Genomic DNA, 18438 nt, shown 5'->3' on the forward strand with positions numbered 1-18438 from the left:
GGGGGGGGGAGGGTGACATGGGTGCACAGGACCAGCAGGGGAGAGGGTGTCCTGTCTCTATGGGGGGGGAGGGGGACGTGCGCACAGGACCAGCGGGGGAGGGGATGTCCTGTCTCTAAGGGGGGGAGGGTGACATGGGCGCACAGGACCAGTGGGGGAGGGGGTGTCCTGTGTCCATGGGGGGCGAGGGGGCACAAGGTTGCCGTTAAGGACGTGCTAGGAACGCGGTGCACAAAGAGCATTTCCGGGTCACTGGCGGGAGCAGCAAGTTCCTTGGCACGATGCCGAGTCTCTCACTGTCTGTGGGAAGCTGCAGTGTGGGGTACGGCGAAGGGGAGCCTCAGACACCGTCAGTTCCTTGCTCATTATGATTTCCCTGGGGGGGGGGTCACACCTACCCAGCCAGACCTGTTAGACAAAGGCTTGGTTTGTGGAATTTCCACAGGCTTTACTACACGAAGTGTAAGAGGCTTTTTTGTGGAGGGGGGGGGAGGCTTGGAAAGGCAGAGCTGTCCTTCCTTCCCCCACCCCCCATTTCTGATGGCATGTGGGCATATGGAGAGAGTGGGGGTTTCCAGCGGGGGAGAAGGAAAGAACAGGGTGACTGGAGCTGAGGGTCTAACTGGGTGGAGGGGGGAGCTGACAGAACCGGCTGTACTCTCCCTAAATCCAGCACAACTGTGCCTGAAGGGCAGGGGCAGGGGCTGAGCACTGCTCCCAGCCCTTGTGGGCGAGGAGACATGGCCACAGTGGCGCTTCCCAACCTCTTTGGCCCAGGACCCACTGGTAAAAGTTGAGGGTTTGTCACAGCCCAGTAAATAGCCCCCCCCGGGGGGGGTGTTGAGAACTGCCCCAGGAAGGGGGCTCAGGGCCTGTGGGTGGGTGTGGAGAGCCCATCCCACATTCACCCTGCAGCAGCAGCTCCTGCCCTGCTCAGCTCCCTGCTCCAGGAGTCGTGACCACCAGGGTTGCAGCACCGTCCAGGTTTGGACCTGCCCCACTAATGGGGACCAACCGCTCCACATCTGTGCGAGTGGCCTTGTGACCGGGCACATGGGTTCTGTGCCACTCACTCCGCTCTGGCTTGGTCGGCCCCGTTGTCATGATGGAGGGGCAGCTGGGCCAAACCCAAGCGGCACTGTGACCCCGAAGATCACAGTCCCCGGAGTGGGGAGTCAAGCCTAGCCTGCCTCACGAGACTGGAGCTGCAGGAGCCGCCACATGGCCCTTTGAAACGTTCTGGTGCTCCAACTTTGGGTCATGGACCACAGGCTGAGAAATCCTGGACTAGAGCATTGCCTGCTAACGCTCCAGCTCCACGGGGGACTGTGCGCTAGGTCACATCTCCCTGCTGATCGCAGCTCTAGAGGACTGTCAGCCCCAAGCTTTGCTTTCACTCACCAGTGCTGGTGGGGATCTTGGTCCCCTGGAGACAGATACAGTAACGCTATGAATCGGCCCAGTTCCAGTTGCCCTGTCAAGACTTCTATCCTAAATAATCCACCTGAGATCTTCCTGCTGCTGCCTGAAATCATCCCCACCCACACAGGGCCGTGCAACCAAGCCAGAGGTAATGCTTACACTCTGAAGGCCAGATCCTGGGAAGAGCCAAGCACCTCCTGAAAGGTGGAGCTTTGTCAGTACTTCTCAGGAGCTGTGCAGCACCCTGTCGCAGGATCAGGTCTTGCCGTAAGACAGCACAACAAAGGGTGGCAACGAGTATTTGGAATTGTGCGTGTCTTGTGGTAATGGCTAAGAGACCCAGACGTGGCCCAGACCCCTCTGTGCCCAGTGCTGTTCAAACACAATATGATCAAACTGTTCTGTGTTTGCAGGGAGCCTGGCACAGAGGGGTCCTGGATCCTGATGGGGGCTCTTAGCCATTACCACAAGACACACAAATAATGTTTGCAATTAACGTTATCTGCTTTGTCCTCCCTCCCCCACCTGCCCCTCCCTGTTCACTCCCCCTCCAAATACTTGTTACTCTGTGGAAAGAGGGAGGGGTTGCTATAGGACCGGGGCCCTAAGAAATAGAACAAGGGTCCTCAAACTGGGGGTTGCAACTCCTCAGGGGGTCGCAAGGTTATTACAGGGGAAGTCGCCAGCTGTCAGCCTCTACCCCAAACCCTGCTTTGCCTCCAGCATTTAAAACGGTGTTAAATACATAGAAAGTGTTTTTAATTTATACGGGTGGGAAGGGGGTCGCACTCAGAGGCTTGCTGTGAGAAAGGGGTCACCAGTACAAAAGTTTGAGAACCACTGAAGCAGAGTAGCCCTTGCTCCCTAGCTCAGGGGTGAGCAGTTTTACCCCCCATCCATTGCTCTCTGCCCTGCTGCCATTAAATACACCCCATGGCCGACAGGCTCCGGCTGCCTGGACTGACACCCACAGAGCAGACTTCTCAGCAGCCTGGACTGACTTCTCAGGCTTCAGTGTGGGGGCCTGAATGGAGAGACCTTGCCCCGCTTTCCAGGGGTGCCTGACACTGGGCCCCAAACACTGAGGGTATGGCTACACTTGCAGCTGTACAGCGCTAAGAGTTACAGCTATCTTCGTACAGCTGTGTAGGGAAAGCGCTGCAGTGTGGTCACGTTTGCAGCACTGTTGAGAGTCTCTCAGCAGGCATTCTGGGATACCTCTGAAGGCCAATTACAGTGCTTTTGGTGGCCACACTGGCGGAGCAGCGCTGCATCACCAGCACTGCAATCGTTATACCCCAGGCAGAGCAGGAGTACAGCCAGCGCTGCAGCCAGGGAGATGCAGTGCTGTATGTGCCGTGCAAGTGTGGATGGTGAGTAAGTTGCAGCGCTGTAAACCCACCACCAGTGCTGCAACTCTCCAGTGTAGCCAAGCCCTGAGGTGCAGGAGGTCAGCGAAGGTCTCTGGCAAGGCCGGGCTAGGGAACAGGGCACTTCTCTCCAGCTCCAACCGACAATCAGATCCCAAACCGTCAGGCCGGAGGAGCTGGAGAGACAGTTTCCAACCCCTGCCCCTGACAGCAGGACCCAGCCCCCAGGGAATTCAGAGTTATGCTCCTCAAAGCCCAAGGCGGCACCGAAGCCAGGATCAGTTTAACTCCCCTCCCCATTCAGACACCCTGGAGCTAGAGAACATGCTTATAAAATTTGCAGGTGACACCAGGTTAGGAGGGGTTGCAAGCACCTTGGAGGACAGATTTAAAACAAACTGACCATGACAAATCAGAGAACGGGTCTGAATTCAACAAGATGAAATTCAACAGAGACACGTGCAAAGCACTCCACTTGGGAAAGAAAAATCGAAGCACAGCTACAAAATGGGGACGGACTGGCTAGGTGGCCAGGCTGCTGAAAAAGATGTGCGGGTTCCAGCTGACCACAAACTGAACAGGAGTTGTAAATGGGATGCAGCTGCAAAAAAGACTAATGTGATTCTGGGGTGTGTTAACCGGAGTGTTGTAGGTAAAAGGGCTCTACTCTGGCCAGCCCCAGCCAGGGGGAGCTCCCAGTTCAGTTCTGGGCACGCAACTGGGAAATGAGGTGGACAAAGTGGAAAGAGTCCAGAGGAAAGCGACAAAAACGATAAAAAACCTGACCTGGGAGCGGAGGAAGTGCTGAAAACACTGGGCACGTTTAGCGCCGAGGAAAGAGCCCCGAGGGGAGCCCTAGCACCTCCCCATGCGCTGAGGGCTGTTCCCCCAGCGGAGGGGTGCACAGGGGAGAGCGGGCTTCGCTGCAGCCAGGGACACTCGGGGAGGCGGGTGTTTGAGAGCCGCTTTTCACCCCGAGGCGCTGGCCCAGGCTCCCCAGGGGGCTGTGGCGTCCCCCGCACTGGAAACGTTTCAAAACAAGTTGGACAAACTCCAGTCAGGGCTGGACCAGGGTTACTGGGCCCGGCCTCAGCGCAGGGGGCTGCACCCGATCCCCTCCACCGGGGCTCAGCCCCGCGCTCCCCGCGGCCCGGCTCCCGGGGCCCAGCCTGGGCGGGGAGAAGCTCCCGGGGCCCGAGGCTCGCCCTGCTCCGGGCCCTACCTGGGCAGCGGCCCGCTCGTGCCATGGCCCCCCCGGTCGGCGGTGGCTCTCCAGCGGGCCCGGCCCGGCCGAGCTCCGCTCCCGCTCCGGGCTGGGCAGATCCCGCTGCCGGGCGGAGCAGAGCGAGCGCAGCCGGGAGGGAGGGAGCCGCGGCCTGGCTGCGGGGCCGGGAGCGGCGATCCGGGTTTCCCCGCGGCCCAGAACGCTGCTTCCAGGCTCTGTCCCCAGCCCGAGCTCGGGCCGCCCCTGGGGAGGAGGAAGGGGCGGCAGCACCAAGGGGCGGGGCGGCTTTTCTTCCCATTGAGAAACAGGAGGAAACCCGGGCTCTGCAATTGCCTAATTTGCTTTTAACTGCAGCTGCCTCCTCGGGGTCCCTGGGTTAGCCCCAAACCCAGGCAGCTCCCCGCAGTGGGGCCAGGGTGACCAGATGACCCAGGTTTAGGGTCTTTTTCTTATATAGGCTCCTGTTCCCCCCCAGCCCATCCCAGTTTTTCACATTTGCTGTCTGCTCAGCCTAAGTGGGCCTCAGGCGAGATCTGCCAGGCAAAGCCCTGCACCCAGGCTGCAGCTGTGAGCCCGGTTGAAACCAAACTACCCCCGAGCCGTCAGCCCCGGAGAGAAACCAAACTACCCCCCAGCCATCAGCCCCGGAGAGAAACCAAACTACCCCCCAGCCATCAGCCCCGGACAGAAACCAAACTACCCCCCAGCCATCAGTCCCAGACAGAAACCAAACTACCACCCAGCCATCAGCCGCTTGCACCGGCTCGGAATCATTGCTCCAGAAGGGGAAAATCTCTCCCATCCATTGCCAGGCCCCTGGGCCATGGAGCTGGCCTGGAAAAGAAGCTTCTCTTTGCTTCTGGGGAGAGATTTGCCCAGTGCCAGGAGCAGAAGCTGGCCCTGCCTGGGAAAGGAAAGGCACAGACAGGATAACACCTCGTGAAGAATAAGGCTCTTTGGCCCCACAGGGCAATATAACAAGGGAAATGAGTACCTGAATGTTCATGGCCCAGTGGCTCTCTCCAGCCCACCTGCTAAACGCTAACCCCAGTGCAGGCCTGTGCGCGGAGGGCCGACCGCCGACCCTAAGCCCAGTCAGTCATAGCCGGGCCCTAGGGCAGAATTTCATTCCCACCATCTCCATTCCCCAAGCTGCATGAGACTCTGGGCCCCCAGCAGTTGCAGAGACACACATAGCCACTTGGTGAGGCTGGGAGCCTTGGTCAGTCACAGCCATGGCAGGGGACACACAGGCTGGGATGCTGCACCAGGAAGCCAGCTCCTGGCTCTGCCTCAGTTAACAAGGAGGTGACAGGCATGAGTGAGTGAGAGGAAGGGCTGAGAGGGCTTCACATCCCCAACACCGACAGGCTATTTTCCAGCCTTCACTTGCCCCTCCCAGCATTTGTCCCCCAAACATTACGCTCCTGCTCTCCCACTGATTTTATCCATCAACGTGTGGCACACAAACATGCCTTCTTTTGGCCTGTGACTGTCACCAGCTAAGTAAAATGGCACCCGATCAGTGCTGGATGGAGGACCAGACCTCCAAGAAAAGGCAGGAGGCGGCAGGCATTTCAGCAATAGCACGTGTAGTTTTACTTGGGGCACTGTATTCTCCCACCCACCTGGTACAAAGAGGTGGGATGATCTAACAAGGAAATATGGACAAGCATGGCAAAGGATGGCCAGAGCTAGAGAAGTCTGGAAGACGTGTTGTGATCGGCTCAGTTTCAACTGATGAAGGACTGACAGTCTACACTGTATTCTGTTCTATACAGGTTCTCGCCCCACATTCCTCCCCAGAGCACTGGAGCACCTCCCGGCAGTGCATTAAACACTGTGAGTAACAGCTGGGACATTTGTTCTCTCCCCAGGTGTAGCAGTGTTTGCAGTGGAGCATCCCGGCTGGATACATGCACAGCTCTGTGGTTATGTCAGAGAAGGCAAGGTCTAAAAACTGCCCCATGCACGTAGGACACGGCTACGTGGCCCGTAGGCGGACTAGGCAGTTGCCTAGGCCACCGAGATTTGGGGGCGCCAAAAAGCACCCAATTTTTTTTTAAATGGTTGAGCAGTCCTGCTGCTAGGGCGCCGCCACGGCAGCCGGCAGCCCAGGGTGTCCCCTGGGTCAGGGCGCCGCCGCGGCAGCCCAGGGTGTCCCCTGGGTCAGGAAAACCCCGGGCTGCCGGCTGCCGCGGAGGCACTCTGACCCTGGGTCAGGGGGCCGCCACGGCAGCTGGCAGCCCAGGGTGTTTTCTGGGTCAGGGCGCCACCAGAGGGGGTGGCAGGCAGCTCCGGTGGAGCTGCCGCAGTGGTGCCTGCGGGCGGTCCACTGGTCTGCCGCTCGGATGGAGCTGCCGTGCCTGCGGGCAGGCGGGCAGTCGGCTGCTCGCGCGGCTCCAGTAGACCGCCCGCAGGCATGCCAGACCCTCCACAAGCACCACTGCGGCAGCTCCACCGGAGCTGCGGGACGAACATGCGGGGCGGTGAAATTGCCGTCCGCCTAGGGCGCTCAAAACCCTAGCGCCAGTCCTGTGTAGACCCTGCAAGTGCAAATGAAAAAGGACTTTAGTTCACATGACCAGAGAAGGACTACATTAATGTGAACTAGGTCACTCTCCATCCACACTCACAGGATAATCACAGGGCAGCACTGCAGTTTACACCCCTGTAGTTCAAACTGCCGGGCCATGTAGATGAGCCTTTAGAGCAGAGAATGGTGAGGTTTGTGATAGGCCTTAGCTCCGAGGGGAGTTCATTCCATAGTCTTGGGCTTTGTCTTTAGTTTATGCAGTGATGGTGAGCAAGATGCCCACCATGCTCCACGTCAGAGATGGCAGCATTTACACAGGGTACGTCTAGACTACCCACCAGATCAGCGGGTAGCGATCGATCTATCGGAGATTGATATATCATGTCTCATCTAGACGCGACATATTGACCCCCAAACGCACTCTCGTGGACTCCGGAACTCCACCAGGGCCACGGCCATGAGGGCGGGAGGTAAGTTGGAAGAAGATACGTTGACTTTAGCTATGCTATTCCTGGAGCTGAAGTTGCATATCCTACATTGCCACCCCCCGCCACCCCAGTGTAGACCAGGCCATAGAGCATTAAATGACTCCTATACATGCACTATAAAACAGAAGAGGGAGCCTTTAAAAATCACTCTGAAATCACCACGTGAACACCAAATACGTGGAATTCCTTTGTCATAACGATATCAAGTGTTTCAAAAGGAAAGCTTTATAAACGTTACAGCACATTGACAAACACTTCACTGCAGGTTAATACTGCTAGCCCTGGCACACAGCTCACTGAAGGCAAGATGAACGCAGTACCTGCAGGATCAGACTTTCATTTCTTCTTCACTCGTTCCTTTTTCTGTGTTCATGAGGCTTTCATTGTAAAGAGATACCAGCCTATACGTCTCCCGCCACTGCCAACACATTCTCCATGGACTAGCCTGCTGGTTATACTCCGGCCCTCAGCTAATCCTGTTCTCCCAGGTGACATTTCAGAGTCCACTGGTGTCTAAAGTATTCAGAGCACTCGGGGGCTCTCTCAAGTGGACCCGCCAATGCTCGCGGAGGTGCTGCTTCCGTGTGAAGTTTTTGACACACTCCGTGCACTGGTAGGGGCGCTCCCCAGTGTGAACACGCTGATGCCCCAGGAGATGGTGCTTCTGCGAGAAGCGTTTTGGGCACTGGGTGCAGTGATACGGCTTCTCACCCGTGTGGATCTGCTGGTGCTTCAGGAGATGGTGCGTGCGGCTGAAACTCTTGCCGCACTCATTGCAGTGGTAGGGCCGCTCCCCAGTGTGGATCCTGTAGTGGTTGGTGAGCTTGGATTTATCTGTGAAGCTCTTCTCACATGCTGGGCATTTATAGGGTCTCTCCCCCGTGTGGCTCATCTGGTGTCGGATGAGGTGGGAAGAGCGGCTGAAGCATTTCTCACAGTATGGACAGATAAGGGGCCCTTGGCCTTTCTCTGCGTGGGTTCTCTGGTGTATGAGGAGGTTGATGTGCAGCCGAAAGCTTTTCCTGCACTCTGTGCACACATACAGCCGCTCTCCTGCCTGCAGGAGATGAGGATTGCTTAGGCTGGAGTTCAGACTGAAGCTGCTATCGCACGCCGTGCTTGGACAGCATCTGCCTCTTGCTGGGTCAGACTGGAGACTGAGCATCTGTGCCATGCTTTGCTGATGGTCTGGAAAGCTGCCGCCTCCCTCTCCTGCATGGACTCTCTGGTGCAGCAGGTATTGCTGCTTGTGACTGAGGCCCTTTGCACATTTCGGATAGTCATAGGGTCCTGCTCTCGTGTGACTCCTCTGGTGAATGATAAGGCTTTTCTTTAGCCTAAAGCCTTTCCCGCACTCGGCACACTTATTAGGCCTGTCTTTGGCAGACTTTCTCTGGTGAATGGCGACTGGCTTGTTGCTGAAACCTCTTTCATGCTGAGCTGGTCCCCTCCTTCCTGGGTGGTTCTTCAGTTGCGATACTGCACTGGACCAACCCTCCTCAGGACCCTGCCCAACGTCCTCCTGGGACATTCCTGTTAACATCCCAAGTGCTTCCAGGATGGCAGGGCATTCCTCTTGCTCAGTTTTGATCAGGATCCCATAATCTGCTGGATAGGAGAGAGAGCAAGCTTTTACTTCCGCCTTGTTATTCATGTCTATTATTTGTTGGCTGCCTTCCCCTGCATGCACCAAAGTTTTCAAAACTGGGGGCCTAAACTCACAGACCTAAATCCACAGTTCCACCTCTACCTAAAAGAGGCCCACTTCTCAGAGCCGTTGAGCACACGCAGGCCCGGCTCCTGGCGCTCAGCCCATGGGAAAGCCCAGCCAGAGAAGAGGCCGCAGCAGTCAAAGCAGGAGGTGATCAAGGTGGGGATAAAGGTTACAGCTGCAGGGGTGCGAAGGAGGGAGGGATTTCTGAGGTGATGTAGACACAAAAGGGGGAGAGAAGCCGCAATGATCAGAAGACAATGGGGTAGGGAACAAGGGGAGCACCTCCTGACTTCCAAACTTCCCACTTCCCTCCCTACTGTCCGCATTTCGGAGCCATCTGTGCCCCAGCCGTGGCCTCCTCTCTGTCCCACAGCCAGGCCTCTCCCTTGCTTTGGATGGAGGGGTGGAGGGAGGTCAGCCATTTGCTTGTGCAGTTCTGGTCTCCCATGTTTAAGAAGGATGAATTCAAACTGGAACAGGTTCAGAGAAGGGCTACTAGGATGATCCGAGGAATGGAAAACCTGTCTTATGAAAGGAGACTCGAAGAGCTTGGCTTGTTTAGCCTAACCAAAAGAAGGCTGAGGGGGATATGATTGCTCTTGTAAATATATCAGAGGGATAAATATAGGGAGGGAGAGGATTATTTAAGCTCAGTACCAATGTGGACACAAGAACAAATAGATATAAACTGGACACTAGGAAGTTAGACTTGAAATTAGTGAAGGTTCACAACATCAGAGGAGTGAAGTTCTGGAACAGACTTCCAAGGGGAGTAGTGGGGGCAAAAGACATATCTGGCTCAAGACTAAGCTTGATAAGTTTATGAAGGGGTGGTCTGATGAGATAGCCTAATTTTGGCAATTAATCATCTTTGATTATTAGCAGGTAAATATGCCCAGTGTCTGGATCTGAGTTACTACAGAGAATTCGTTCCTGGGTGCTGGCTGGTGAGTCTTGCCCACATGCTCAGGGTTTAACTGATCGCCATATTTGGGGTCGGGAAGGAATTTCCCTCCAGGGCAGATTGGCAGAGGCCCTGGAGGTTTTTCACCTTCCTCTGCAGCATGGGGTACAGGTCACTTGCTGGAGAATTCTCTGCATCTTGAAGTCTTTAAACCATGAATTGAGGACTTCAATAACTCAGACATAGGTTAGGGGTTTGTTACAGGAGTGGGTGGGTGAGTGAGATTCTGTGGCCTGCATTGTGCAGAAGGTCAGACTAGATTATCATAATGGTCCCTTCTGACCTTAAAGTCTATGAGATTCATCTACCTGCAACACTTTTCTCTCTCTCTTCTTTTTCTTCTAACCACACCTGAGGACGTCAGCCTATTGCCTTGGGTCTACAGTCAGCTGTAACCCCAATTCCCCCCACAAATACATACACACATTACTGGACTCAATGCAGGAGTCACTGGGTGGGATTCAATGGCCTGTGTTATGAGGAGGTCAAACTGGTCCCTTCCGGCTTTAAACTCTGCAAACTACAGCCTCCTTTCATCCTGTCCTCTGGGCACCACGTCTGCAAGAGGACTCGCTTGCCTATCTGCCCCTCCAATACATGAGCCTGCCCCTGTGCCCCCATTCTCCCATCATTTCCTGTGCTGTAAATTCTCTGCTTGGGTAAGAGTCTGCCCCCATCTCTGTAGGGTGCTGCTTTTCCATTCACTCACTGGCAAACATAACTTACCTGGGCCAGGGTCCGTAGGCATTTCTCGCTCCTCCAAGGCTCCTGGATTCCTGACACTTGGCTTCTCCTCTTGTACAATCCAGGATAAAATGTCAGGTTGAGAAATTGCATAATCTATGGAAAGACATTGGGGGCCGTTATGTTTTATTGACACTGACAAAGCTGACGTCTCAAACCAAATGTTTCTGATCAGAGGAGAATAAAACAGCTGGGAGGAAATGGATTTGTCCCATGCAAGCCAGTCAGGGGTCCCAGGACACCAGGGGACTGGATGGCTCATATACAAAACAAGCATTAGGGCCTTGTCTCTGTTACAAATTCCTAACCCGAATAGCTGAGGACTCTGGTGTAGAGGCAGCTTATCTCAACAGAAGGAGTTTTTCCTCTCAGTACGGTAACATCACCTCCCTAAATGACATTACTGTGCCGATCACCTACACTGGAGGCTTTGCCAGCACAGCTGTGTCAGCTGCCGGGGTTGGGGGTGGGGAGTCACATTCGTGACCAGCACAGCTATACCAACAAAGCTTTGTTAAGACAGAACTTCCCTAGGCAGCTTCCCTGTTTACAAACCTCCTGAGAATCCAGGGAGATGTTTGGAGAACAGATCAGCTCCAGAAAGAAATCAAGGCTGACTGCTTTGAGAAAGTCCACGTGCCCTGTATGCCGGGCTCCAGAGTTATTGTGCCACCTTCTTCACCCCATCCTTCTATACAATAGCAGCTGGGGGCCAAAGGAAGATGGGCAGCATGGCAGGAACAACAGAGACACTTAGAGAGAATGGGAGATTTAGCATCTGACGATTTCCTGTCAAACGGGAGGATGTGGGGAACCCATGAGAGGCCCCAGACAGGACTACGAAAGAGACGGCAGCGTTCCAGGTCCCCCAGGCACTGTCACTGCAGCCGCCAGACCCAGGCAGCTCCCCAAAATGGAACATGGGCATTTCAGCTTGTTCCTCACCAGGTGGGCACCCAGGAGTCTCTGACTGCAGGGCTGGCAGCAGCATCTGAGCCAGCCTGTTACAATGCTTAGTCGTCTTCAGATGAAAGACATTTTTGATTTGTCACTTCCTGATACTGTCATAAATAGATAGGTAAGGTAAGGGTTAAGTTTCTTTTACCTGGAAAGGGTAACCAAACACCTGACCAGAGGACCAATCAGAGAACTGGATTGTTTAAAGTCAGGGGCGGGAATTTGTATACCAGGGGTCTTTGTTGTTTGCTCAGCTGTGAGTAAACAAGGTTTCCTCCTAACTCCATCTTATCTTAAAGTTTCTTCTAAACATCTGTAAGTACCCAGGGAACGCAAAGTAATTCGGCTATGATGATCTTTGTGGTGTATTTACCTGTATGTTGATTTGTTGGACTGGTTTAATTGGGCTATCTTTAAATCAGACTGTTTTTTCATATCTTCTTATAAGCAAGAGCCTGTATTGAGTTTCTTAATGCAAGATTATTGTTTTATATTTTCTTTCTATTTTTATATAAACTTTTTCTTTTAAAACGTGTGGAAGTTTCTTTTCCTAGGGAGGCAAAGGGAAGGGAAAAGCCAGGCTGTGAGCTATTTTCCTATTGCTTTCAGGGAAGGAGCAGGCTACGGGGCAAGAGACAAAGAATCATCTCTGTTCTCTTGTGGTTGAAGTTTTTTTCCTGTTACTGCTACGAGAGCAGACACGGGGGAAGGCAAAGCCAAGCTGGTGGCATTTTGCATCTCAATTGTCCTGAGGGTAGAGAACGCTTATCGCTTGGGAAGTAGAGAAACCGGTTTCTGTGCAAGGCGGGGAAGGAGGGGAGAAGGGATTTTTTCCCCTGCTTTTAGCATCCAAGGGATTTGGAATCTGGAGGTCCCACCCAGGGAGGGTTGGGGACACCAGAGAGAGGAAAGGGGGAGGTCAGGCCCCCTAAAGTAAATTACCTACCTGACCTGGTGGCAGCCCAAATACCCAAGCTGGTAGTGAGCTTGGGGGAGTTTCAGGTAAGCCCCCAGACTTTTGGACGCAAAAGTCCAGGTTTGGGACAGGACCAGATTGTGGACGCTAAAGTTCAGGTCTGGGACTGGGAGGCTAGATTACCACAGATACAGAGAAGGGATGGGGCCTGCAGGTGACACCGCTGACCACCAGCCACCGAAAGAGCCGGAGGGGAGACCACTGGCTGAAGGGAAACATTTTCAGATGGGTTTCTAGGGTATTTAATAATGCTGAAAGAACAGTTCTTCTGACCCACGTCCTATTGTTGCTCCTGTCTCCCCTCCTTCCCCATCTGCGTCCACCTGTCCAAGAGCACAGGGAAGGAAGGGAAATTGGCCCTTTTAAAACTGCCGTCTAAACAGGAAGCCTGGAATCACCCTATGGGAACTGGCCACTAATCTCATTTTACCTGATGTCTGCCTCAGCCAAGAGACTTTGAATCTAGATGCTATTTGGTCAGCTGTGCGATACTGTGTCGCAACATGATATTTCTTCCCGGCCCCTGGCTCAGATTAGTTCTGAAGCACGAATCTCAAGAGTGCCCAGAACATTTAAAATCTAGTTTTCTTAGTTTCTCAACTTTGTAGAGTAACAGGACTTAGGAAAGTGAAGCACTTCTCACCTGGTATCAAACAGCAGTCCACCTTTAATAGCTAAGGCAGTATTAGGGAATGGAGACTTTACATCCAATGTAATCTACTGACTTTTTTAATGCTTAGGAGGCTTAAACAGAAATCATTTTAATTAAAAAACTCCTAATCAAAAGTTAGTTACTGGCTATCTGCTTTCTTCTACCCACCCATTTCTAAGGTGCCTAGTGTCTGCCTGTATCTGCAAAATATTTAGGAGAAGAAAGACACAGGAAGTAGACACCATATCAACCAACCAATTAACTTCTCTCTCTCACTAATGCTCTGAAATACGTTTTATAACAGTGAAGAATTAAAAGATCAAACACTAGAAAATACACTAGAAAGAACAATTCTGCACTGGCCTGGATGGGTAGGCTCATACTCAATAGAGATAAAAAAAAGGTCTAGGACTTTACTGCTGTGCTTGTCGTCTTTTCATAGGAGATACCGTAACAGCCTAGAAGTCACCTGTGATTACCATATTTGTAAACGAAATTATAACTTGTGCAGGCTACAGAAATAATTTCAAACTAGAGAGAGGATTAGTGCAGGAGAGCATATTACACGGAAATCAAACACCTGAACTTATGGGCTCTGCATGGGGGGATAACTCAGTGGTTTGAGCATTGGCCTGCTAAACCCAGGGTTGTGTGTTCAATCCTTGAGGGGGCCACTTAGTGATCTGGGGCAAAAACATCCATCAGGGACAGTATTTGGTCCTGCCAGGAAGGCAGGGGACCGGACTCAATGACCTTTCAAGGTCCCTTCCAGTTCTATGAGATAGGTATATCTCCATATTATTATTATATCCTTTGTCTTATCCCGTTTATTTTGCATCTTCATCTTGGAAGGTCTGTGAATTCCTTGCAATCAAGTCAGGGGCCATGCTGGAGTCAGTAATGAAGTCCGCATCCTCTAGCAGCTGATGGCTTATTTTACTGCCAGGAAGATGTTTGCCTGGACTGCCTGGTCAGTCTGTAAATGCATCACTGGATCCCTAGTTACTGAGTGGCTCCTTGTTTACACGCCAAGTTTAGAAGGTTCTCTCTGCTGCCTGGCATTTGCATGGACACTATCCTGTTCAAAGCTGGTGTTCAAATTCCACTGCTGTATTTTTTTAAATCAAGTCTTCCTGGTGGGAGGTGGAGAGTCACTCACCTATGACCCCTTCTCCATTGAGAGAATGAAGCATCACAAGAATGTCCCCTGGCTTTAGGTTTTGCTCTTAGCAGCAGAATTCCCTCTTTTAGACGAGGCACAGGGGGGCCTTCCAATTGAGACAAAAGGCCTAAGACACATCACATATTCCTTAGGAGCTCAGTGGTGAAGCACTGTGCAGCTCCTCCTTAGCCTGCACCTCAGGACCACGCAGAGTTGCTTTCACAGCTAGGGCTTTGTCCAGAACCCACAACAAGATGTAAAAGCAGCAGAAAATCCTGTGGCACCTTATAGACTAACAGACCTTTTGGAGCATGAGCTTTCGTGGGTGAATACCACAATAAGATGGACATCACAGAAAAGAAACATTCAGAACTTCACAGCTTCAGTAGTTTGTTCAAGCTTAATTTTATTATTATTAATAATCACGCATCCACTGCCGCCAATTTAGCTGGCACTTTACAGAGACAGAGACAGGTTCCCTGCCCAAGAGGGCTCACAGTCTAAACAGTACAAGTGTAAAAGGGAAATAAGGGGGTTCAGTGAAGTAACTAAAAAACCAAACACTGAAGAACTGACTAGTATACACATACTGGACAAAATCAGAAGTGTTCCTCCACCTACCACAGGCCCCATTTTGCTAAATGCTAAGAGAGATTCTCCTTTTGCACATGTGGCAGGGCCCTGTGTTTCTGGAACATCTGAGCTCTATCCCTGCTGCTCTCTAGTGGTTTAGGATGGCCATAGCATGCAGCAATTTGGCACAGGTGAAGCCTGAGGTGCTCATGGATCAGCACACTTTGAAAAATGAATATACACACAGAGACCAACAAGAGACCTGATCACAACCCTCAGAGCCACTGGGAAATCAAAGAACTCACCAATGCTGGGAAAAATAAACTTCTCCACTAAAAATCCAACACAGTATATTAAATATGAACTCCCAGCTGCACAAAGACTAAAACAGTCATGAACTATTTAAAAAAAAACCCTCTACTCAGGTTCATTGGGTTTAAACCCAGCTTGGCTCAGGAGTGCGGATGGGCCCAAATTGGGTTAGCAGGGAGTGAGGAAAAGGCCTGTAAATGGCTACAGTCCCCACTCCATGCGCCCATAATGGTTATTATCCAAATTCAGCGACCTTCTGGAGTTTGCCTTCATTTAAATGACCGAACAAGACCTTACAGCAGGACTGTACTGAAACAAAGACCTTACCCAGCCCCCAAAGTCAATCACCAGCTAATCTCTCTCCTGCAAAACTGTATTAAGGTTTCCCCCTTCTGGTCCCCCTTTAGAATTCTCTTCTTTAAAGGCCAACAGCCTCTGATGTTCCCAGCTGGAGCTGATGAGACCCACCCGGGTCTGACTACCATTCTGAGTCAGTGGAACAGCTCTGGCTCTCCCTGAGGGGTCAAAGACCTAACAACCAGACACCAGTTACAGGCCCAAACTGGAACCCAGGAGAGGACAAAATTGTTTCTAACCCTGGATTAATATGATGTGACCAACGAAAACAGATTTAAAACCACTTCAGGTAGCAGTTTTAGCCCCAGTGTAGCGGTACATTTAGACAATGTACCAAATAAATAAACTCACAGAGCTTGGTAACATTTAACAGTCCCGGAGTGTGACAAGCCCTGGTTCCCAAAAATGAGAGTAAAAGAACTGAGAGGAGAAAAAGAGAAGCAGACACACCACGAGATGCACAGAAAGGAAACAAACAAAATACTGTGCAGAAAAATACTGATCAGATAATAAACAAACAGAAACATTACGATACAGCTACCAGGAAAAAGAGGACAATCAAGACAGTAATTCACTGCAATATGAAATTCAGCCAGTGTTTGAGTGTAGTGGAAGTACTGTCTCCTGCTAACAATTTGTTTTTCTATTCAATTGCATTGTTTGTGTCTTAAACAGAGGTATAGAAGGAAACCTTGCGAATGTGCTCTCGCCTGCAGACGTACTCACGTGCAATGAGTCTTGGACTGAATTGTGATCAGAACTACTGCAGCATAAGTCTGGAATTACTCCAGAGTCTTCAGTGGGTTCCCCCAGACTTACAGTGTCATTTAGAAAGAATTTGGCCCAACTGACAGCACACGAGAAGTCAGTTTCAGTGCTAGAGAAGGAGTTGGATGGATAGTTCTAGGGAACTTGGCAGCTGCAGAGCAAACTTCCTCTGTCTGCCCTGTTCATATGCCTCATCACTGCCTTACCCTTAGCAACCAACTCCCATTCCCTGGCACCTGCCCAGAGACGGTCAGCAAGGGTGTCACTTAGTGCCCCGTGTGTGTGTACTTTCAGTAACCTGTAGACCGTTTGGGGCACATACGACATGTGACTAACTTATGGAACTGACTGCTGCAAGTGTGACAGACCCAGGCCAGTGGGGTACAGGAGTCTGGTAGAAGCCAAATATACTGGTCACTGGGTGAGTAGTTTTCTGTTCCCTGAGTGACCAGAGCAGGGGCTGCACTAGAGCAATCAGGAACCTGCTAGATACCAATTAAGGCAGACAGGCTGATTAGAACACCTGCACCAATCAAGGCAGGCTAATCAGGGCACCTGGGTTAAAAAGGAGCTCACTCCAGTCAGGGAGGGGGAGCCAGAGACAGGAAGTGCGTGTGAGGAGCTGGGAGCAGAGGCACAAGGAGCTGAGAGTGAGAGGCTGTGCTGCTGGAGGACTAAGGAGTACCACTGCCTCGAGATCAGTGGTCTGGCATCCTTGCCCCATTCCTGTGTGGGGAGGCCAGAAAGCCTACTATGATCTGCCTGAAGAGGCTGCAGCAGACTACCCCAGCTGAAAGCAGAGATCCTGGCCAGATCTGGGTAACGATGCAGTGCGGGCCCAGCAATATCACGACTGGGCCCCTAGATCTTGGGCAGATTAGCCTCGGAAGAAGAAATTTTGGACAAGACCAGGCTGAAGACCCAAGGTACAACAACATTAGAAAGGAGGTGACTGAAATAGATGGGGTCCCCGTGGAAGGGAGAACACAGGGACCAGGACCCTACTTCATAATGAAGAAGAATCTCTTATACCGGGTTGCACCAGTACAGGGGCAGAAGGTACAGCAGATCTTAGTACCTCAAAAAATCAGAACGCGTTATTAAGTCTTGCTCATAGCCATCTTTTTGGGGGCACTTGGGGTAGAGAAGACTCTGGTACGAGTCCTACGACGGTTCTTCTGGCCGAGTACATGAAGAAATGAGGAGGTACTGTGCGTCCTGCCCAGAGTGTCAGCTGCACAGTCCCTGTCCCACCTGAGGGCACCTTTAGTATCCCTTCCCATCATAGAGGTCCCCTTTGAGCGAATAGCCATGGACCTAGGGACCCTGGAGAAGACGGCTCAGGGCCACCAATATATACTTGTTGTTTTGGACTATGCTACTTGCTACCCAGAAGCCATCCCCCTGTGGAACACAGCCTCTAAAACAATAGCCAAAGAGCTGGTGGGGATCTTTGCCCGAGTGGGGCTACCAAAGGAGATATTAAACAGACCAAGGAACCCATTTTGTCAAAGCTAATGAAGGACCTCTGTATGCTGCCCCATATACATACCTTGAGAACTTCAGTTTACCATCCACAGACTGATGGGCTGGTAGAAAGGTTTAACCGAACCCTCAAGGCTAATAAGAAAGGTGGTAAGTCGGATGGGAAGGATTGGGACACTCTACTGCCCTACCTTATGTTCGCTATCCGAAGGTATCTCAGGCTCAACTGGGTTTCCCCATTCGAGTTATTATATGGACGATCACCCCGTGGCAACTTAGATATCGCCAAAGAGATTTGGAAGAGAACCCAATGAGGGGAGAAATAAATAGAACATGTAACAGATGCGAGACCGGATAGCCGGGTCACCCCTATTGTACAGGAACATTTGGAAAAGCACAGGAGGCCCAGAGAACCCATTACAATCGCCAGGCAAAAGTCCGACAGATCCAACCAGGGATCGGTGATGGTGTTGGTACCCAAGGCAGAAAGCAAGCTTCTGGCCCAATGGCAGGGGCCTTAGAGGTGGTGAAACCCATAGGGAGTAACCTACAAGGTGCGGCAGCCAGGACACGAAAACAAGAACAGATTTATCACATCAACCTTCTGAAACCCTGCATGCACAAGAGGCGTGCATAAAAGTGTCCAAAGCGACCTAACCCAGGAAACACAAGCCTTCCAAACAGGTGAGAGTGTCTCCCGATTTAACACCAGACCGAAGAATGAGGTGTCTGA

General features: G+C 52.0%; 4 protein-coding genes across 8 annotated transcripts in view; 1 reads left to right on the forward strand and 3 right to left on the reverse strand.

The window, feature by feature from the left end:
- The window catches only part of LOC116828408 (zinc finger protein 783-like), a 37869-nt gene extending 32846 nt beyond the window's left edge, over positions 1-5023 (reverse strand). The window contains exons 1-2 of the mRNA XM_075061925.1: positions 5012-5023; positions 4015-4260 (exon numbers count right to left, since the gene is read on the reverse strand). Coding sequence (XP_074918026.1) covers positions 4015-4260; positions 5012-5023 — 258 coding nt within the window. The remainder of the gene's footprint in view (positions 1-4014; positions 4261-5011) is intronic.
- Positions 1-18438, forward strand: part of LOC116828393 (uncharacterized) — a 666188-nt gene that overhangs the window by 122869 nt on the left and 524881 nt on the right. The gene's annotated exons all lie outside the window — the stretch shown is intronic.
- Positions 1-18438, reverse strand: part of LOC116828412 (zinc finger protein 783-like) — a 169972-nt gene that overhangs the window by 95659 nt on the left and 55875 nt on the right. The window lies entirely within an intron of this gene.
- The window catches only part of LOC116828409 (zinc finger protein 777-like), a 41858-nt gene continuing 30635 nt past the window's right edge, over positions 7216-18438 (reverse strand). For 3 of the 5 annotated variants that reach the window (XM_032786617.2, XM_032786614.2, XM_032786616.2), the window contains 2 exons: positions 10446-10559; positions 7216-8649 (listed from right to left, as the gene is read on the reverse strand). In XM_032786617.2, the coding sequence (XP_032642508.1) occupies positions 7538-8649; positions 10446-10559 (1226 nt within the window). In that variant the 3' untranslated portion in view covers positions 7216-7537. Of the gene's footprint in view, positions 8650-10445; positions 10560-18438 lie in introns of those variants that run through there. The other 2 variants (XM_032786615.2, XR_012655146.1) reach the window with 2 other exon arrangements.

This window comes from Chelonoidis abingdonii, chromosome 2 (assembly GCF_003597395.2).
Source record: "Chelonoidis abingdonii isolate Lonesome George chromosome 2, CheloAbing_2.0, whole genome shotgun sequence".
Taxonomy (NCBI): Eukaryota; Metazoa; Chordata; order Testudines; family Testudinidae; genus Chelonoidis; species Chelonoidis abingdonii.